Source organism: Echiichthys vipera (genome assembly GCF_963691815.1).
Source record: "Echiichthys vipera genome assembly, chromosome: X".
Lineage (NCBI taxonomy): Eukaryota > Metazoa > Chordata > Actinopteri > Perciformes > Trachinidae > Echiichthys > Echiichthys vipera.
The window spans coordinates 26,646,316-26,669,878 of NC_139825.1; the positions used below are offsets into that span (position 1 = coordinate 26,646,316).

General features: G+C 39.9%; 2 protein-coding genes across 2 annotated transcripts; both read right to left on the reverse strand.

Annotated features, from left to right (window-relative positions):
- Positions 1–7,512: 7,512 nt before the first annotated feature.
- On the reverse strand, positions 7,513–13,004 carry ssu72 (SSU72 homolog, RNA polymerase II CTD phosphatase). The gene is made up of 5 exons (XM_083939181.1): positions 12,770–13,004; positions 11,795–11,938; positions 9,251–9,390; positions 8,940–9,058; positions 7,513–8,648 (listed from the first exon to the last, which is right to left on the reverse strand). Exons 1-5 carry the CDS (start codon positions 12,847–12,849, stop codon positions 8,547–8,549), a joined length of 585 nt encoding a protein of 194 aa, XP_083795307.1. The 5' UTR covers positions 12,850–13,004; the 3' UTR covers positions 7,513–8,546.
- Positions 13,005–19,025: 6,021 nt separating this feature from the next.
- fndc10 (fibronectin type III domain containing 10) lies at positions 19,026–20,595 on the reverse strand (the record flags this gene model as incomplete). Its single annotated transcript, XM_083939575.1, has 2 exons — positions 19,026–19,785; positions 20,399–20,595. 2 exons carry the CDS (start codon positions 20,593–20,595, stop codon positions 19,026–19,028), a joined length of 957 nt encoding a protein of 318 aa, XP_083795701.1.
- Positions 20,596–23,563: the final 2,968 nt, after the last annotated feature.

Below are 23,563 nucleotides of genomic sequence, written 5' to 3' on the forward strand. Positions count from 1 at the left end.
GAAGTTGTATTTGAACTCAATTAGACCTGCAAGGGTTATTCTGTTATTGAAAATAAAACACCACACAGTAACAACGGAAATGAATCAATATTTTTAACTTTATGTGCCATTAACATCGTTGTACACATCTTGCTTGAGGTGCAGCATGTTCTCCGTGGAGTCCTCAGTCTGTTGTGGATGTAACTTCTTTGTCTTGAAGAATTTGGGCATCCATGACCAGAGACCCACATCTGGGGAGAAAGACAGGGACACTAGTGATTTGTGTGTGTCGCTGCGTTTGCATGGCAGGGGGATACATTACATGAATTGAGTGAGATGGGAGAGTGAAAACCTGATAAGTAAGGAGAGGGGATTTCATTTTTTAAAAAGCGACAAACCACTAACATCTAATTTTGATGGCATGAGAAAGATACATCTGTACATATGAAACCTGCTCTGTGTTTGAAGGTTGAGTGTAGATTTATGTTTACTAGTGAATTAATTACTCCGAGCTAGGAAAACAAGAAGAGAGGAATGGGAGTGATACAAAGGCACTTTGGTTTGCACCCTATTTAACAATGAAACCCTTTTGGACCACACAAAATATGATTTTCAAAAAGCTGAAAGGCTTTCTGCAGTGTGCTAACATCTCTAATCTGTATTTGATGATGTAAAACCTTCTTTTATCAATATTTCCCCACTGTCTTCCTGAGGAAGAACTCACCTGTAATACCTGCAAAGATACACAGTTTACTACATAGAGCTTCTAATTTTGATAAATACTTAAAAAAAAAAAAGTTTTGGTAGAGTTAGACTTCGGTTTTCTCCGTTCTTTTCGGTCCAAAAGAGATTTTGCTGTGACATCAGACTGGAAACTTTCACTTACAAGAATGGTATAGCTTGAATACATAATATCATATATTGTATAATTACTGCAAAGGGCCTTTTCTTCCCACAATTGAGGGCGCACTCACACTGTCAGTTGAATTCGTACTCACCATTGGTTTGGTTTGCCCTCCAGCTGAGCCGGGAGAGCCACACCCTATCCAGCCACTGCAAGAGCAAGCTGACGCAGAGGCCCATGACCAGTCCAACCATCATGTTCATCTCTTGCTTGGTCAAGATGTCCTTTACAACGTAATTGTCCCTGGAATCCGTTATGGACTGGGCACCATGATATGGAAGAACATGATAGACGTGATGCCTGCAGCAGACAGAGTAGCAGCCAGTGGCGGGAGATTTGCACAAGGAAAATAAAAACAAAAGTGAACCCATGACGCTGAAAGATGATAAGGATATAATATATTTTTTAGCTGATACCAAAAGCTGAGATATTTGCAACACTGTTGTACAATGTCAGTATACTATTATATATTTATATATATATTGTATTACATTTCGTTTGTATAGTGCTTTTCAAAGGTACTCAAAGACACTTTTACATGAAGCAATAAAAATCAATACATTAAAACAAGTGCAAATAACAACAAGCAGGCTATATTTAAGAGGTAAATTACGGTAAAAGGATGCAGAATGATCAAACGGCTAAAAAGCAGGCACATTTAAAAACAAGAAGTGATGTAATATAATGTAATATGTCTTTGTAAAATAGTTTAATGACTGCCCTAACAAAAGCCACGAAATATGACATGAGCCTCTCCTGTGATGTTTTATTAATATATTTTACTGTGAAACTTTAAAAAAACTTTGTTAAGACCCTACAGCCTGAATTAACCGAGAATATCCTCAAGGTCACAGAAACACAAAAATAAAATCTCACAAATATGAGGCCACAACACAAAAATACTGATGCTGACAGTGGCTTATATAACTGCTGATATATTGGTGCATCTCTGCTAAATGCAGGATCTGCCACAATGTAAGTGCAACTGCATTACTTTGTCTATAACAGTAGGATATTAAAATACATAATTAAAATAGATAAATAACAGCAGGACAGAGGCATCCTCAACAGCTGGCCTGTATGACATCTAGCTCACTGGTGCTCAAACTTTCTCTGGTGGTTCTTTAAGAAATCTCCAAAATAAAAAAAGGAAACATTAATTACTAAATTGATATAATACGAAGAAAATACTACTGAAATGTAATTGAAAATAAAGTTAGCATTTCCTTTAATATTTATGTTCCAGTATCAGACTGTTACGTAGTCACAGTCATGAGTTACGAGTTAAACTGTGGTGGAAGATGGTCCGCAGACGTAAAATGATTGGTTTGAAAACACTGACATGTCAGTTCTGATGCTACCCCTTCATACAGCGTGGCTGAAGACAGTCAACAACAAATAATCTTCTGATGAGGAATAAACCTTCCTGTCCGTAGCTGAATAGTGTATTTCAACATTGGTCCCAGTGGTGGGACTTGAGAGAGCCTGATATTTACTGAGGGGGTACGTCTCCCTGATCTCCCCATAATCCCCCCGCCATTGCACTAAACATGTATATATATATTTATATCTTTCATCTTGTCTTCTTTAGTACATATGTCTGTGCTTTTTGTATGTTTGTGTACACAGAGGAGAGAAAACATATGTTGTCAAATTCCTTGTTTGTTTGCACATACATGGTAAAGAAAGCTGATTCTGATGTACAAAGTGTGAGAGCCACTGATCGAGCTGGTTTGACAGTTCACAGGTGAAACACACTTGAAATCACATGAACCAGGGGAGACAGATGTGGTGCTGTAGTTCTCCATCCCTCTGCACCAGCAGCACACATGAGCATCTCTATGACACAGCGAGTAACTCACTCAAATGTATATTCTGAGCTGAAAGCCATGACATAAATACCTAGTTTTCATGCTGAGGAGTCAAAATAAGTTGGCCCTCACAGCAGCATTAGAGCAGCATTAGTTCATATACATGGTGGTGTTTGTTGCCCCCCACGTTGTGAAGCGGTCTCATCAGCTGAGTCTTACCTTCCACAGGTGCAGGCGCAGACCCCGTCCTCCCCGCGCACTAGCGGCAGGAGGAAGTTGTGAAAGCGTTCAAAAAGCGCGTTCATGTCCGTCAGAAAAGTCACAGTCTGCTGCAAAACAACAACAAAAGTAAAGCTGGGGTCACGTCACACACCACGACACTGAGACGGTCCAAACACAGGCACGTTTAAACGCTGGTTGTGTTATCGTGGGATAGCGCGGACATCTTAAATATCTTTTTTTTAATGGTGCCTTCACGTCCAGACTACCGCTTACATGTGAGAGCTCCCGGTCGCAGTCATTCGGTCCCGCCTCCTCTGTCCGCCGTGCTGCTCCACACCACCGGGAGACTGCCGTTAGGTGATGGATTCACCGGTCACAGCCACACAGTTGTTGTTGTTTTGCTTATATGAACGCATGAGGTTGTCATGGTAACTTTCATCCACTTAATTTTGTTTTTAACCAACGGTTGCCCCGGTAACGTTAATGCCGTTTTTTTTAAATTTAAATATTCAATTTATACATTTTTTTTTATTATATTACACAACACATGAGAGCTTTTACACATAATAAAATTAAATACAGCAAGGATCTCATTTCAAATTAAATAAATACATAAATACACATTTATTTTTTTTACTTTATCTTTCTTTATCTACTTATGTGACATTTTATTCAGTTATTTGTTATTTTTGTTTTTTTTACTTTATCTTACTTAATCTACTTATGTTACATTTTATTCGGTTACTTGTTTTTTTTATTGTGACCGTGTTGACCTGGGTTGTTGGGAGGGATTCATGTTGGGGTTTTTCTACATTTCTGTCTGTTTTTTCTCACCTTAAAGCAGACACACTGTACAACTGTTGTACACTTTCTTGTGTACTTGTCTGCATAATTCAATAGAAAAATCTGAAAAAATACACATTGTCATGTTATCTATGTTATAATCTGTGTTATCATATTTTTCATTAAATGCCAATTTCATAGTTGTCTAAAAATGTTGTATTCTTTTTCTTTTCAGCACTGTAGCCAGGCTGACAGAGAGCCACAGCTCTATTAAATCATGTATTCCTATAACCCTCAGTAGTAACGACTTCATGACCTTCTATAATGACAAAATATAACTATTAGAGACAAAATCAACTCACTAGCCACCAATTTTTCATCAAACCGAGGAACCTTAGAAACAACTCTACCACCTGATATATTCTTGGACTGCTTTTCTACAGTTGACCCTAACAAACTAACCTCTACTATTTATGCATCAAAACCTTCTACTTGTCTCCTAGACTCTATTCCAACTAGGTTACTTAGTGTTACCTTTAGTTAGCACTCCTGTATTAGATATGATTAACATGTCTTCATCAGCAGGTTATGTACCACAGTCTTTTAAAGTAGCTGTAATTAAACCTCTTCTCAAAAAGCCCAGTCTTGATCCTGAGGTACTAGCCAACTATAGACCTATATCTAACCTTCCTTTTCTCTCTAAAACCTCGCCAATCAGTTGTGTGACTTTTTACATAATAATGAGTTATTTGAGGACTTCCCGTCAGGATTTAGAGCGAATCATAGCACTGAGACAGCACTGGTAAAAATTTCTAACGACCTTCTAATAGCTTCAGACAAAGGACTTGTCTCTGTACTTGTTTTACTAGATCTTAGTGCTGCATTCGACACTATTGACCATCACATCCTGCTACAGAGACTGGAGCATCTAATTGGCATTAAAGGAACCGCACTGAGCTGGTTTAAGTCTTATTTGTCAGATAGATCTCAGTTTGTACATGTTAATGACAAATCCTCCATTCACACTAAAGTCAGTCACGGAGTCCCACAGGGTTCTGTCATTGGACCGATTCTGTTCGAACTCCATAAACTTTCATTGTTATGCTGATGATACACAATTATGTTTGTCGATCAAACCAGAAGAAACCCATCAGGTAGATAAACTTCTATTGTGCATTAAGATAATAAAAAGCTGGATGACCTGCAACTTTCTGATGTTAAACGCAGATAAAACTGAAGTTATTGTACTTGGCCCCAAAGGCCTCCGAAGCTCAATATCTAAAGATATTGTTACTCTGGATGATGTTGTGTTGTCCTCCAGCACCACAGTAAGGAATCTGGGTGTTATTTTTGACCAGGATATGTCCTTCGATTCTCACATTAAATTAACAACAAGGACTGCATATTTTCACCTGCGTAATATTGTGAAAATTAGGAACATTGTGTCTCAGAAAGATGCAGAAAAACTAGTCCATGCATTTGTTACTTCTAGGCTGGACTTCTGCAACTCTTTATTATCAGGCTAAAAAAATTAACTTCAGGCCCTGTTTGGCACTATAAATAAAATTGAATTGGATTAAATTGAATTGAAGGTACTACTGGTCGGTGAATGAGTTAACGCTCAGCAACTACTCTCGGAGGAAGGAGCTACGATTTCTCCTGTTGCGAGAGTTGAAGCCAAAGGTGAGCAACACACTGATAATGAAATTAAGTTTGTAAATGTCTGGTCTTGATATATTTAGAAACTTAGCGTATCCAAACGTCAGTATCCTTACTAGGTCAAGGCTACACAATGTTGCGATGTCAACCACGTAACTTGCAGTGGGATAACAAATAAATGTGAGTAAAGTTATCAACAGTGGGCTATCTGCTCGTGTTAAGCAGGGAGGGGTGGTTAGGCAGCGAAATGCAATGCATGCCCTACGTTTTTTTTTCCTAGCATCTACCATGAAACGAGGAAGGGACATGGCATCTCCCCTCAGTTAAATAAAGTGGGAGAAACAAGTCAAAGTATTGAGAGAGAGAAATATAGAGAGGGCATGTGACGAAAGCGAGGGCTCTGACACAGAGAGGGAGAATCCAGAGAGTGAAGAGGATGAAGAAGAGGGTGAGGAGGGAGAAAACAGACAGACACAGACAGAGGAACAGCAAGTGGATCCATGTGGATCAAGTACTGCACCGTCAGGTTTGTGATGAAGGAAGTTCTTTCTGTTTGCAAAGCAATGCAATTACGATTTCATCGTAGGCCTACTGCGTATCCTTAAAACAGTGCTTTTTGCTGTAAACTAGATTTTCGTGCCAGCAGGGCTCTAAACTGCATGTAGATATCCATGCATATGTAAATACATGTTGTAGTTCTGCCTCATGTTTACTGTACATCTTTCTACAGATATCAGCAAGTCCAAGAATGATGTGCCAGTACTGCCCAACTTGAAATCATTTGGTGTTAGTTTATGTAGTCAAAAATGTCCCAGAAACAGAGGAGTTTTTTGTTTTGTTACAGAGTCTTTATAACTTTACCACTGGCTCATATATGCACCCAAAATGGCAAAGAGAAATGTATGGCAGAACAAGAGAGCTGGATCATTTAAGTGACAGACGTTGGGCATGACGACTTCTAGCCCTACACAATATTATGGACACTCTACCTGCCCTTAAACGAATACTGCAACAGATTGCTCAAGAGCATCATGGTGAAAAAACTGTTCAGGCCACAAGGTCTCTTGTCTCAAATTGACCTCTAATCTGTTGTGCATCTTGTTATTCTGCTTAGGTTGTACAGAGAGGCAAAACTACTGTCTGACATGTTACAGTCACAAACTGTCGATCTGGAAAGAGCTGTTGACTTGCTGCTTGTTTCATGCAGACTGATGATTTAGGGCATGAGCTCCATCAATTTGAGAGTTTTGGACAGAAAACTAGAGTGGTGAAGTTAAAAAGCCATACAGTACAGTTGAGCTGGTTTGATTTATTGAACCATACAGGCAAGTTTTCTTTGAGCTCTTTAGACTGTGCAAGATGGCTGTAACCCTTCCTGTCAGCTCAGCCTCTTGCGAACACAGTTTCTACACACTGAAACTGATAAAAACCTTCCTGCGGTCCACCACTACTGATGTGAGGCTTAGTGATCTTGGTGTCCTGAGCATAGTCCAGAAGAGCCAAGTCTCTGGATGTTGATGAATTTGTGGACCGTTTTGCCAGACAGCACAACCGCCGCTTCCTGTTGCTGTGATGTATCTACTGTATAGTTAAGTGTCCACGGTAGTGGGGCTTCCATAAATAGGTAATGTCACATTGTTGTACCCTTTGTTTTACCCTGGAGTTTTGACACACTGTATTTGTACCCTGTACTGTATTTTAAATGTTTCTACGGCCCTACCTCTATTAGGTTTAGGATTTGGGGCATGAGTGCCATCAATTTAGGAGATGATTTTGAGCTCTTTAGACTGTGATAGATTGCTGTAACCCTTCCCCGCCTCTTGGGAACAGTTTCTCTACACTGAAACTGATAAATTAAATAGGAAATGGCACATTGTTGCACCCTGGAGTTTTGTTCACATTGTTGATGCGCTGTATTTGTACCCTGTACTAGGGTTTTCATTTTGTATGACCCTCTCTTGCACTTGCGCACACTCTTGTGCAAAACAAATGTTTATCTGTGATTTTGATGATTTAGGACATGAGCTCCGTCAATTTAAGAGTTTCAGACACAAAAATACAGTTATGAAGTTAAAAAAACAACTCTTGTACAAATGAAATGTTTAGATGATTTTAAAGTTAAACATTTATAATCTTTAAATAACATTTGTTGCCATTTTTTTGCCCCTCTGGTCAAACACATGCCCCTCGTAATAAATTTGCTCTAGAACTGACACTGATATTAACCTTCCTGTTCCCCTCAAATTTGATTAACATCGTTTATCCTTGGGATTAATTTGACCCCAGCAATTTAAACATCCAGAAAGTCCTAATCATAAGCAAAGCGGTTACTCAAGTTTTTTTTTTACTTAAGTCAGTTACTCTGTGTATTTCTTGACTACCTAAATAGCATTTTAAATTAAACACAGCACCCCAAACACCTTCTTATACATACAAAGGACTTACAGTATAACGCAACTTTAGAAATATACAGAAAAAAATATTGACTTATCTAAAATTGAATGATGGAATGATTGAATGAATCAAGACAATATATTGAAAAACACACAGGAGTAGAGCCGTAAAGGTCTAAATTTGGTTATTCATTATTAGCTCACCCACTTTAATCCAAACTAATATAAAGAACATGGTCGCACACAAAAAACAAAAACAGACAATTAGTTCAGTTCATTCTTTTCCCTGTCTGACACCAAAAAACCCCTGTACTCTGTCCCAGGTCCGAAATAAAAACCTGACATATGTGCTTAAATGAAGTACAATTAAATATCTGGAGAATAAAAATAAGCATCAATATATTGTACTGAACAAAATCCAAATGGACTGGTAAAAGAGTTGTTGGAACATGGATGCATGTGTGGGTGTTATGGCTCTCCCTGAGGAGACATGGTTGAGTGATTTCACTGGACTGGGATGGAGGGAGGACCTTGGCCGGACCTTGATCTGGAGAATAAAGGCTGAGCAAGAGCAGCGAGTCTGTCCTCTACATAGAGGAAAAACCCATCATCACCAATACGTCCAACAGCAGCCATTTGGTAGGTTCTAACCCAAAGCTGTGTGTGTGTGTGTGTGTATGTGTGTGTGTGTGTCCTGTGCTGGAGATGACTGAGGTGTGAAGTGTGTCAGTCCATGTCCATATAGTTTGATTGCCTGTAATCCGGGTCTCTTTATTGCAAAAATGTTATTGTTTATCAGTAAAAACAGACAGTGTGGAGAAAAGGCCTACTGCTCTTGTCCTCAAACTCCTGTATAAGCTCATCCATTTCATCCTCCATGTCCTCAGTGTGCTGGATCTGCAGAGGTGGAAGAGGAAGCGCATTAAAACCTCACTTGCACCAATGAACTATCAATCGGCTCACCATTCATGAACCTATGAAATCCTTTTATAGCACTGAATCCCCTATTTTGGAAATATACTGGATAGGATATAATATCCACTTAAAGATTATTTTTTTCATATTACAATAAGTTTATAAATATACTGCATACTTTTTCATTATTACGTCATAATAACTTAAGATTGTTTGTCTGCCCTCAGTGGGCTTGTACAACAGCATTCAAGAATCCCAGTAGGAGACACTCACACATTGACACAGCTCACAGATGAGGAAGGCGCCCAGCGTGGCTTCCTCGTGGTTATCCTGAATGTCTACATTGATGACGTGCACAGGCTGTAGAGTCTCCTGCTCTCTTGAATTCAGATCTAGGGAGCAACAGATGAGAAAGTGTGCCACACAATCAGAAGCGTTGGAGTAAAAAACGTGGTCTACGTAGAAGTCATTTTGGGTGTAAAATGGGATTATAATAATAGTATCAAAGCAGTATTCTTGCAAGGGGCTCTGAATAACCGACTTCATCCCTCCAGTGATTAGACATTTCTTATGAGAAGCCTCACCCTCCAGCACTTGGTCATAGACTCTCTCTTCACAAGTGATGACCAGGTCAAACTTGTCCTTGCAGCTTTGAAATCGCTCCGGCTTTGATTTGATGCGCTTGTTGCGGTCCAGCATGTGCAGGATGCCGTTCTGTGTGTATCTGAAGAGTTGGGCGGTCAAGGAACACAGCAGGAACGAGACAAAACACTTCAAGATGACACAACACACTCATCACACTGCCACAGACAGGATTTCAATCATCAGAACACTGAAACGTGTCTGCAAACAGAAACTTTGAGTTCATCAAGTATTGTAGTCAGTGTTCCTGTCTAAGTTCAATTAGACTGGTGGTACTTTAGTCCTCACTGATGTGGCTTTAAAAGAAATCCATGTTTCCACTATCAGCAGTCTGTTAATTGCAGTTATTTCTGCAATATCTTAATTTTTCTTCAGTCAGTTGCTTTGTTTAATTTAGGACTGTTAAATGTGGCTAAGAGTGTGATCTTGAGCTATTCTGGTTAAAAAAAGGCTTGTTGTGATCTAGGCTTAAAAGTAGGAGAAATGTGCTTCACCAAATTTGTACTAAAATTATTGCAAGTGCAAATTAACCCAGAGACAACAGTGGGTTGTCTCTAGTCCTGCATGTAAAAGGTGCCACATTACAAATTTGTTAACTAGCTGCCCTGTAAATCCCAATGTAAGACTGTTTAAAATATCCATTTGTCTGAATGACACTGCAATTCTTTGTTTACATTGTTGGGTGTGCACTTGAATGGTACCAGTGTATTAGACAACATGCAGCACCCTCTAGTGGTGTCTGATAAGATTACCAGTCATTAATGGTCTTTAAAAAAAACAAAAAACAAGGTAAATAGAGGAGACAAACAACCATTCACACCTCTCTATTCACCTATGGGCAAACCTGGAGAACCTGGCGAGAACCCACGCAGACACAGGGAGAACATGCAAACTCCACACAGAACCTGAAACCCTCTTGCTGTGAGGAGACAGTGTTAACCAGGAAATGTCAAACTTAAATATTATCAACAAGCCATTTGTTATCCTTAAGATGTTTTAATTCTGTACAATACTCCCTCAGGTTTCTAACCCTAACCCAAAGTCCATGTTGCTTGTCACTACATGGCCATTCTGCCAGACATTGTCAAATATATAAATAAGAAAGACCAACCACAGTTGATTGTCTATAACAGTGGTCTATATTTTTAAGAAATCCATGCAAAGTTGCAAGAATACAAAAATAGTTTTGTAAAAGGTAGTATGTACATTTACAGGGCAGCTAGTTAACAATTTGTAATGCGGTACCTTTTACATGCTGGAATAGAGAAAACCTACTGTGGGTCGGCAAAACATTTGCAATACAGTAATATTATTAGTACAAATTTGGTGAAACACATTTCTCCTACTTTTAAGGCTGGATTTTCACAACAAGCCTTTTTAACCAGAATGGCTCAAGATCACACTCTTAGCCACATTTAACAGTCCTAAATTAAACAAAGCAACTGACTAAAGAAAAATTAAGATATTGCAGAAATAACTGCAATTAACATTAGACTGTTGATAGTGGAAAGTGGTTTTAAGAAAAAAAAACACATCAGTGAAGACTAAAAAGTACCACCAGTCTAATTGAACTTTGACAGGAACACCGACTACAATACTTGAACTCAAAGTTTCTGCACCCCCCCCCCCCCAAATCACTGTTAGTTTTTACATCACCAACAAATTAGAGGGTTTTTGTGTATCCTCAACTGGGTGGTATGTTCATATATAATCTCACTAATGAGGACTATGGGCACTTTTGTCAATACTCAAAATTTAAGACGTGACTCAAAGCCAGTTCTTTAGGAAAAAGACCCTTGATGATTTTTTTAAACGTTTGTTAAATGCTCCATTAGGTTTTGTTTTCAGCAAGTGTTATCTACTTGTCCCCACTGTTCTCCTGTGGTTTGAGTTCAGTAAACTTTCGCCCTTCAGTTTTACTGTTTATTACTGTTACGTCAGCAATTTAGAAAACAGTTACAACAATTAACTAGTGACAAGTGAGCCAGAAAAAAAAGAGCATTATCTGTCCAGCTTTCTGCTGTTACTTAAACTGCACGACTATCCGCTGTGTTATGGGAAAATAAATAGAAAACACAAGGGAACCACATGAGCGGTGAACAGCGGTGGTAACATGAAGACCTTAGCAAATACACTCAACAATATAAACTAGGGTCTTAAACATTAGCATAGATATAAATCTGATGCTCAGCTTATTATATAATCTTCACCAAATTGTACTTACTGCTGTATTGCAAGGTGTTTTCCATCCCCTATGTATTGTAGGTTTAATAACAAAGCATCTAGAACACAATGTGCTTTACCCATCGGTGAAATGCAGTCCCATCTGCTGTGCCGTTCAAACGCCATCACAATTACACAAACTCACCCAAATATTAACATTCAAACCTGAAACATATACATGGTCCATTTCTACTTATCTGGCTTCCACTATACAGTATAAACGTGTGTGCACGTGTGTGGAAAGGTGGGTGAGAAGGGGATACAGTTCCTTGTCCTTGCGGACCAAGTCGTTGTACATCTGTACATATGTCGTTTTGAAGTCATACACATTGGGTTTATCCAGGGCAGGACCGGGTAGCTTCACATGAGACCCTGTCCCAAATGAACGTACATCAAATCCACGTTTGCTGCAAAGATGAAAAGGACAAGACCGTAAATTACATAACATTTCTGGCATCAATACTAAACACAAAACATTATACAAGCAGAAAACACTCAGCAATACAAGATATAAACTAAATTTATGACGTGGTCCTGTTTTACATCACAGTGCATAGGCCCGTTAAACCTCAAGAGATCAACTTTTACTAAATCTATAGGCAAGAAGGAACTTTTACATTTTTTTATTCTTTCGGCAGTTTATCACAAAAAACTATCTTGGCCTGTAAATAGCAGTACCAGACAAGAGGTGCACTGGTTTCCAATGAGGAAAAGAACAGCGATGAGGGAGTGAGATCAAGTGTGAAAGGTCTGACCATCCCAAGCCAACACACACACAACTCTGGGTTAATAACTAGTGATAAATCAGACAACTTTTCCTAAATGGTGTGTGTGAGTGAGGGGAATGGTCAGAGCTGGAAAGCCCCTCAATGTTGCACCAGCTGCGTTTGCTCCCTTCCGCTTTATTCCCTACAGGGGGGCGCTCTTGTCAACATGTGGGGAGGAATAAAGAAAGAAACTTGGGCCAGTATTTTGCATATGTTAAAAGGCAAAAATCTGAGTGGATATTCACTTTTGGCCACCGCAAACCTAAAATCTAGTCAGATATAAGCGTTTAAAGTACGCCATAGCCCCGGTGTGACGCATAAAAAGGAGCGGGTCCATTTTTAACCGCAGCTGAGGCCCGACGGACTGTGTCACCGAGTCGGCCCGTCTCAGAAACAGGCTCGACACCGCACAGATCTTGTTCACACCGGCGGGTTTGTCGTTGTGTCCTCCTCCCGGCGGCCCATCTTTACCTGAGGATAGTGTGCGCCTCCATACTGCGGTTCTGGTTGCTCGAGCACACGACCGCTACACGCAGCGGGTGGATCGGCATCGCGACTCTCCGGCTGAAACTAACCGACAATAAGCGGTCACAAACGGCACAAGATGTTAGTTAGTTCGATCCATGTGAATAAAGATAAACCAAACCCATTTTGTCAACGTTAATACGAAAACATTTCCATCAGAAACACTGTGAGACTGAACGCCTTCCTGGGAAACAGGAACTAAAAATGGCGGCGCCCCGTCAGAGCACAACGGCTTTATTGAATGATGTCACAGGGGGCGGGGCCTCTGAGCGAACCCGGGGGGCCGGGGCCGCGCGGTGCACCCTGCACTTCCCCCCGCTGCAAGAGCTGAGGCCAAAGGTGAGCATCACACTGATGATGAGAGTAAGTTTGTAAATGTCTGGTCTTGATGTATTTAGAAACTTAGCGTATCAGAATCAGAAATACTTTAATTCACGGGGTAAATTATTTTTGTTACAGAACTCCAGATGTACAAACAACAAATATTATACAGACTAAACATGTATTAGAAAAAGACTCAAATTTGAATTTACAGAAATTAATATTTGCAGTACTAGGTCTAGGCTACACAATGTTGCGATGTTAACAACGTAACTTGCAGTGGGATAACAAATAAATGTGAGTAAAGTTATCAACAGTGGGCTATCTGCTCGTGTTAAGCAGGGAGGGGTGGTTAGGCAGCGAAATGCAATGCATGCCCTACGGTTTTTTTTTCTATTATCATCTACCATGAAACGAGGAAGGGACATGGCATCTCCCCTCAGTTAAATAAAGTGGGAGAAACAAGTCAAAGTATTGAGAGAGAGAAATATAGAGAGGGCATGTGACGAAAGCGAGGGCTCTGACACAGAGAGGGAGAATCCAGAGAGTGAAGAGGATGAAGAAGAGGGTGAGGAGGGAGAAAACAGACAGACACAGACAGAGGAACAGCAAGTGGATCCATGTGGTACTGCAAGTACTGCACCGTCAGGTTTGTGATGAAGGAAGTTCTTTCTGTTTGCAAAGCAATGCAATTACGATTTCATCGTAGGCCTACTGCGTATCCTTAAAACAGTGCTTTTTGCTGTAAACTAGATTTTTGTGCCAGCATGGCTCTAAACTGCATGTAGATATCCATGCATATGTAAATAAATGTTATAGTTGTGCCTCATGTTTACTGTACATCTTTCTACAGATATCAGAAAGTCCAAGAATGATGTGCCAGTACAGCCCAACTTGAAAATATTCCCAACCACTTTGATGGGGGACAGAAGACGGAGATTCAGGCCAAACTGGAGGAATCACAAGTATTCTGTCATAATGGACTCGACATATTAATGTGCATGTAGACATTTTAGCACACCAAATGCCTCAGACACTGTTCTTGCTTGCATACTTCTGAGGAGTTTCACGGTCTGGTAGGTGGCGGGAATGCACCTTAAAGGGGCAGGTGTTGATGCTAACCGCCATTGGTGAAAGTTAACTTTTAAGTCATCTAACTAAGCTTCAGAACGACAACCCAAACCAACATGTCCGCTTATTCATATGCATAACATGATACTTTGTTACATATTTCCCAGCATATCATTTCCCATGCCAATAAATATCTATTCCAAAAAACTGAATAAATAACTCAACAGGAGTTTCATACTTCACATTCACCCAAGGTAAAAGCAATAGAAATGGTGACAGGAAAGATAAACATAAAGCTTTACATTAAAAAAAAAAAAAAAAGTTGTGTCGGTCACCTCAGGGTTAGCACAAGGCTCTTATTTACTGACCTCTAATCAGCGTTCACAAACGACGTCATGTGTTGTCAACACAACCCACAACCAAAACTTTGAAAACGGGATCGACAGAAGAATAAAAGGAGGGGGTTAACTTCTTGTCATGTTGACCGGGAAACTTGGTGCCGATGTAACAGACCAGCCTCTGTCAAGAAAACCAGAGCATGACGCCCAGTCAACATAACGCAAGACAAAGTTTTTAAAAAAAGTAATGAACGAGAAAATGCAACAGTGTTTTACCAATCCCCCATCCCCCAAACCCCCACCAGCAAACACAGACACCACAACTAAATAACCCGAAAAAGTAGTAAAGCGGTTACTCGAGTACAGTATAACCGATAACGTGCTGTGTGTAATTATACTCAGAACAACGTTTGTTTGCCTCCCGCTCACGTTAGCTAAGTTAGCCGTTTAAGGTGGGGGAGGGGAGGAAACTCCTGTGACTTTGAATCATGATAGAAATTAAACTTGTCAGTAAACTTGTTAGGTAACTTGCAGTAACTCAAAACAATGTTCAACTGCTTTGGCAACGTAACCATAAAGTGTTGTTAATAAAGCCTCTTATCTGGAGAAAATGGCAGTGGACGACGGCTGTGGCAGACATCAAGTCGCTCAAACTGGGTGGAAGTATACGGCGATTAAAACCAAAGAGTTCACGTAGAATAAAATTGAACTCATGAATTGACACTGTATTTGTACCCTGTACTGTAGTTTTCAATTTGTATGACCCTCTCTTGCACACACTCCTGTGCAAAACAAATGTTTATCTGTGATTTTGATGATTTAGGACATGAGCTCCATCAATTTAAGAGTTTCAGACACAAAAATACAGTTATGAAGTTAAAAAAAACAACTCTTGTACAAATCAAATGTTTAGATGATTTTAAAGTTAAATAACATTTATAATCTTTAAATAACATTTGTTGCCATTTTTTATTTGCCCCTCTGGTTAAACACTTGCCCCTCCTTGGCCCCCCTAATACATTTTGTCTAGAACCACCACTGCTGGGAACCCTTTTGTTTTCACAAGGATTTTTATTTATTTATTTATTTATTTCATCTGTGAAACTCATACTGCAGCCTACATCATACAAGTTATGGAGGTGAAACTTTGAACTTTGGTTCAGACCCCTGCACCTACTGCAGACACCAAAAATGACACGTTTACCAGCAAGTGGCGCTATAATCAAGTTGAAAGCGTTTTTGTAACACCCACATCGTACCTCGCGCATTCAAAATTTACATTCAGGCGTTCCCTGAACCTATGTGAATCTTTATATCCGCAGAATCGCGATATATGCAAAAGCTACTTTTTCAAACTCCTCCAAGGCCGAGTGTCTGATCAAGTTGAAACTTGGTAAACATAATGTTTGGATGGTCTTGACCAAAACATATCAAAAGAATGTCAATACTCTAATAAATGCCGAAGTTATAAAGGAACAACTTCCTGTAGATTACAGTCAAAACAGGAAGTGCTGCATATCTTCTTCAAATTGTGTCACGGAGAAACAACTTCTTGTAACTTGTAACTCATAACATGAAGTATTGTATATCTTTGCAATAATTAGTCCGATTAACATCAAACTCGGACTAATAGTTCTCAATGGAAACATGGAAACCATGGGAAATTTGAGGTCAATCTGACATTAGTTGGCGCTGTTGCACAAAATTGATAAAAATACACAAACCGTGCGAAAATTAATCAAACCTACTTTTGCGAACTCGTCCTAGGCCAAAAGTCTCATCAGCACAAAATTTTGCACACAGAATTATTTTCATAATCCAAACTTAATGAAAGTTATAGAGGAAAGACTTGGTACACTGTGATCAAAACAGGAAGTGATGCGTTACTTTGAAGTAGTGTCTCTGATTATCACACAACCTGGAAAAGTTATTTCCAGAACCGCACTGAGGGTCTGTGCAAAATCTGACATCAATCGGCCACAAGCTGGGGCTGTTCTGCAATATCAAGTGATGCATGCAATATGTGAACAAACCCAATATCTACTAACTAAAATACCTACACTTTCTTTTTCAAACTACAATCTGTGCTGCGTTCAAGCTGCGACTTGCGTCGTGCCAATGGACCTGCAGGTCCGAATTGCATCGCTTCTGCGGGTCGCCAGGTCCGAGTTGCACGTGGGGCTTGGACCCTGTTGATTCCTGCTTGCAGGTCTGGTTATTTTTGTGTTTTAAATTTTCCATAATGGTCAAATATGGTTACAGTTGAACACCTGAAAACACACCTTTTCAGACAGGCCTACTCCCTTTAATGTCTACCGCTCTGCTAAGACTGGAATGGCCCCCTTTTCCCTTTCTATTATTTCTATTATTATTATAAGTATTATTAAGTAGCTTTATGTTGTGATTCTATGACTGCTTTGTGTTTTTATTGTTTGATTTTGAGAGATGACCTTGAGTGTTCAGAAAGGCGCCCATAAATAAAATGAATAATTGTTAAAATCATTATTTGACATATTAAAGACATGAGCACCTGGAAAGCTAAGGCACTATTGGAATTCCTCTGTTTCTTCTCTAAAATTAATTACATTTTAGGGGCTAAACATGCTGGAAAACTTGTGAAAAACTCAGTCAGTCATTAAGTCAGACATTGACATGAAATTTACGTCTGACATGGGTCTCAGACTAGCAAACTGGATCGCTAGCTCCACATAATTTATTTGAATTTTACATAGATTAATGAAAAAAGGATATGTATCATCTCCAGACATTCAAAAAAAGCCTCATGGAGCTTTGTCCTAAACCTAACAGAAAGGCAGCTATTTCAACACACTGTAAAAGGCCGCCGGGATAAAACGTTTTTAAGAGTTTGCGTTTTCATGCAATAATGTTGCTGTGGTGGCAAAATGTCAGGTTTGCGCCATAGAACAGGAGTTGTTACTTCAACTTCAACTTTAACTTCAGCGTACATTATTCTATGAGCTCCAAATTTCTCATGTTTGATAAGAGTCCCGGTCTGAGGACATCTACGTGTCAATATTGACTCACAGTCATAGCGCCATCTTCTGACAACAGGAAGCAAGCCCTATGTGACAAACATCATCTGATTTACATGAAATTCATGTGGTTTACACTTGATATAAAGCGACACAATGCATGTTTAGTGGCCGTTCTCTAGCGCAGTGGTTCTCAAACATTTTTGTCACAAGGCACACATTTTATGAAACCAAATATTTACAGGCACACCTTTAAATATGATTCTATGTAAATAATTATAAAAATAATAATTTCAAGGCACGATTTAGTTTGTGTTAAATAGCAATTTATTTTTTATGATTAGTGTCAGTATCTTAATACGTAATTCACTTCTAAAAACACTTCTGCATATTTCTACTCTTCCTAGACCAGGATGTTGATAAGGTGGTATATTTCCCCAAGCATCCATGTGGATGTTATTGCATCTGTACAGGTAATGTTGCAGCAACCTTGTTAGTTTTACTATATGATATTGTGCTTTGCTGTGTAGATTCTCCTCACTGGACTTATTCATTGTTTAATGTGATCTAGAGTGGACTTATATGATGATGCATACCCTGAGACATCCTTTTTGAATCACTATACATATTAATGTTGCGGTATAATGCTGTATCATGATGATGGATGCACACCGCCCTCTCCTGATCTGATCATATCTTGGGATACATTTGTGTCCAGTTAAACCATCCAGAAAGACATAAACAGAAAAACCTGCAGCAGACACCTATCAAAGGTTTGTGTTTATAGATATTTTGAATTCCTGTCTGTTGCTGATTCTTGTAAATTAAACTAAAACATGCACAAACACACAAGGATAAAAACAAGGATAGCTGTAAAGTATTACAAATGACCTCATGGCACTTTATTCACTGACAGCAGGACATAAAGGCAATCTAACTCAAGATGTTTGGCACAGTATTTGGAGACTGTACACCAGATTGTATTGCCCTTCACAAAATGGTACAAATACATACTGTATTCAGATTTAAAAAAAGGCAAAAGTAGATGGTGGGATGGTTCAATCAAGTGGAACAATTATTTTATTTTCCTGTGTTGCAGCAAGGACAGGACAAGTCTGGACACTTTCACCGGCTGCACATTTAGCAAACACTTTCTGATGCACTCAAAGCCATGTCATTACTTATATTGCTAACTCAACTGTGGACAACCTTGAACAAAAACATGACAGAGGAAACTACTGTATAATAGTGAATGTAAGTTATCATTACTTTTGGTTCGGTGCATCCTCGCAGAGGTTGACATGGCATGTTATTTGTGCTTCAATTCATTCATAACAGGATGTCTATATCATGTGGCTGACTGAACAGTAAGTATTATTGACAGTGGATGACTATGATTATGAGGTTATGTAAGGTCATCATGGATATTAAATGTAGGTCATTTTATTTATGAACAGTGCCTCTTTGATTCAGTGCACATCAGTGACGCGAGTGGGTGCGGTAGGAGTATGTGTGCTGTGTCGTGGGGCTCATGATGTTTTCTGTGATGTACGCCACGAGCAAGCAGATGATGACCAGCATCACGCAAATAGCTCCCCCAACCGTTGTCATGGCGATCACAATGTCCTGCATCCCCGATGCTGGCAGGGTAAACTCTACACAGTCCTGCTGCTCTGCCTTCTGAGCCGGATCGGAGCGGGCCAGGGAGCGCAGACAGATGCGGTAGGGGATGTTCTCATGCAGCTCAGTCAGGAGAAAGTCCCTGCAGCCAGATCCAAGATGGACACCGGCACACTCAAACTGAGTATAGGTTCCATTCCACCAGCAGCTCAACTCGTAGCCTACCCGCCTGTGGCGCCGGCCGCTGAAAACAGTGTTTGATCCCAGAGTTTCCTCTCTTGTTGAATTCGTCCCTGTGTCCCCAGCACTCTCCCGACCAGCCGCGGTCTCTTTCGTCTTTGTGTCCAGGCCAGTCGTTGTGGATTCTCCCTTGTGGGTCCACTGTAACAGTACGCTGCCATTGATGAGAACATTTGCCACCAGATTCCCCAAAGACACCACTGTCCTGCAGTCTCCCTTGTGACACTTGTACCCAAACAGTGTGTGTCGAAAACACAGCTGCCCCCCGATGCCTCCCTCAATCACCCGGTAGGCACACAGTGGGGACGCCCCTTCCTCCAGGCTCCAGTTTGGTTCCCTGCCAGACTTTTCCGATATCACAGTGGTAACATTGACTCTGCTAGTGTTGAAAGAGAAGCTATTCACTTGGCCTGTTTCCTCTTTTAGCTTTGGTGATGGCCTACTTTCGTGGCTGTGACTGTCGGCACTGATGTTAGTCTGTTTTTGCCAGTTTTGGGTCCCCACATGATTCCTGCCTCTAGCCTCTGAAGGGGATGCTGTTGTTGTTGTTGATGATGCTGAGCTGCTGCGATGAGATCTGCTGGACCCAGCTGTCTGGTGTAATGTGCAGAGCAGGAGTGCCAACAAGGCAAGCAGTGATGGTGATTGTTGGCTTTTCATCTCACGTCCTCTCGTCCAGTATATTTTCTCTCACAGTGGATCAGAAGGACGATGGTACAAGGCGGACTCGATGTCTGCCATAAGATCAGCTCTGCCTCGGTGCACACGACGACATCCGTGTGAAAATGGAAAGCTCGTCCACGGGCGGAGAGGAGCGGGTATGCATCTGCGACAGAAATAACATTTAGTCACGCGGCCATCCTGTCAGTAGAGATCCGAGGATGACCTTGCATAGAATAAGCGTGCAGGATGAAGTTAATAAGGCCTACGCGGTGATGAACGTCACCTTAGTGCAGCTTCACGGCTCACAGGCATTTACAGAAATCACTTACTTGTTTCCGTCGGGACGAGAGGACCCGGCTATCGTGCCATCAGATTCGCTCTCGTCTTCCCGTCTGGAGTCACGTAAAAAGGCTTTGATGCCTTCTGTGCGAGAGTGCACGTGGAGAGAGGAGCGCGCGCCCCGGTTCGCGTGGGTGCGTGCACAAAAATATTTGTAGTCATCAACAGTCGGTTTGTTGTGAGTCATCATCCCACACAGTGCTTCAGGTATCTGTCAATAACGGAGTCAACAACCTGCATCCCACCTGCTGCTCACCTACACATCAGATCAGAGGAGACAGTACCCGGATGTTTTACTTAAATAAAAGCAATAGAAGGACCTCGTTACAAGTAAAAGAGCTGCATTCAAACTACTAGTTAGGTAAAAGTACAACAGTGAGCCTCAACATATCTCTAATGCAGAATTGCCCATTTCAGACTCATACATAGGTTATCACACTGGTGGTACTCAAGCTCTCTCTGGTGGTTCTTGGAGGAATCTCCACAATAAAAAAGGAAACATTAATTACTAAATGCTAAGAAAATACTTAAACTTTTACGAACCTTGAAATGTAGTATACAATTAACTTTCCTAGCATTTCCTGTAATATCTTTGTTTTTGGAAAATTTACCAAAACTTAACCGCCCCTTTGCAATCAAAGGTTACCTACAGTGTCTCAACCACGTTTTAAGAATGAGAGGTAACTGGAAGGAAGGAAACCAACGACAGCTCTTGGTTTGTTTGATCAAATAGTTCAGTCGTGTAATTAGAGCAGAATAACGAGTTAAACTGTGGTGGAAGATGGTCCGCAGACGTAAAATGATTGGTTTATAACACTGACATGTCAGTTCTGATGCTACCCCTTCATACAGCGTGGCTGAAGACAGTCAACAATAAATAATCTTCTGATGAGGAATAAACCTTCCTGTCCGTAGCTGAATAGTGTATTTTAACATTGGTCCCAGTGGTGGGACTTGAGAGAGCTGATATTTACTGAGGGGGTACGTCAGGTACAAAGAACCACTGATTATTATATTATTATTTATTATAAGTATTGATGCATTGATGTATAGCCTACATCACTAATGTTGAAGATGGTAAAGGTAATTTATTTACTTTAAATACTTTTAATTAGTCAATTTATCTTTTGCATTAATAATCTGAATCGTAAACAACAATAACACACTAAAAACAAACACATGGGAGAAACTATTAACTAATGTTGTCAGATAAATGTAATGGAGCAAAAAGTAGAATATTGACTTCCAAAATGTAGTGGAGTAGAAGTAAAAGTAGCATTAAATGATTTACCTCTCCTAAGAAACTGCAGACTTTTCCTAATTTTTTAACATTTAGCGGTTGTGTTTAAATAATGTTGCTCCAATTTAGGCCATCGTTTAGCTTTTAATGATCAATTTTACCCATTTTGTTTTTGCTAACATGGAAAAATCAACAGAATCAGTGTTGATTCAGATCGCAGTACCTCTGTCCTTGATTAAAGAAATTCTTAGTCGGCTAACACTTTTTGTGAACTTATCGATTCGTTTATTTAATCGACAGATCTGTTAAACCGAGTTTCTCCATTAAGAATCTTGCAAAAGCACCTCCTTAAATCTGGTGTTTACTGAGAATGTGCTCACACATTTCTTTATCTTTTTACATATTTGAATTAGTCATTCAGCAAGAAAAAAAGCATAAAAGAGGACTAAACATATCTCAGTCGACTTAGACTAAACTAACTCACTGACCAGCCGCTTGGCAGTGGTGGTTTAGTTTATCATCTTGGTGCTTTATTTCTTTGAGCAAGCCTGTAGTGGCTCTATAGAGTTTTTTTTTGGTTTTTCTCCCCTTTCTCAGGTTGTGTTGCTTTTAAATCCAGTTCAAATTCAAAAAACACAATGAAAACCTTTTGCCATTGATGTTTCATCTGATGATTGAAGCTGTATTAACACATATAAACTGTATATTATGTGTGTTTGTGATAATGGTAGAAATAGACAACATAAAAAAATAAACCATTTATTCTCAAAGTTTCACAACAGGGGCATTCCTTAATTGCATAATTGCATGACAGAATGTTGTTGCTGATGATTTTTCCTGGGTTAAACTTATCTTTAGAAGCTATGATGCTTATATAAAAGAGTGTTGGGGTTAAATGCATATTCCTGCTATACACAGCACCAACAAAAGTGATCATACTCACAAAGGCAGGAATCGCTGTAGGGATAGTGTATCAGATTACAGTACATAGTACGCAGATTGCTTTTATTTTATCCTCCCCCTTTACACCAACCCAGTAACATCATTCTGACATGTAGCATGTTAGAGAGGTCTTGAGAAAAAAAAGGGCCCAGCTGCAGGTTAATCTCTGCTAACGAGGTTATAGTCATATGTTCTCCGTATAAAATAGTCATCCACAAATAGCACCTATAATGATCAGTAGGAATAAAAAAACAAGTTTAATCTCAAACACAATGGAAAAAAGCATGATCAATACGCCTCATTGTTCTCCACAGTACATTTAATTAAACAGTGCTTATGTGAGATTATTCAAAGCAATAATTGCTTTGTGCCGAGAGAGAAACTTGGCAACTGAGTAAACAAATAGTACCAAGGGAGATAATTAACACATATAAATAAATGACTAATTGGAGAAAAATTCTACGTCAGTGGAAATGACTGGTCTCCACCTGTCCCTCGAAGGTCACACGGGGTAATTGGTTAAATCTGTGTAATCTGCAGTTGGTCTGATACTAGCTATTGTTATTTGGCTAAACTACTGAACATTAAGAGTTACTGCTGAAAAATAAATAAGCAGATTGCTGCTCCTTCACAATGTACATTCCCAGGGTAAGTGATGATTTAGTATGAATAATTTAATGGGAACAGGCTGTTATGAACGCAACAAAAACCAGCGATCTGTTGGCTTTGCATTTGGTTGGTGGTGCGGAAAGAAAACGTGGAAAAGATCTGCTTCTACACGTACACTCAAAGCATCATCATGTTAAATTGACCTTGAGCCTGGTCAGCAAAGATGAACCTGTTTGTCTGTGTGTGCATCTATAAAACACCACAAGGACCCTCAGCAGCAGCAGCAGCAGCAGTGGTGGCGGCGGTGAAGCCTTGATGTTTCACTCTTGCACACACACGTCACAAAAAAAACAAAACATGCTGC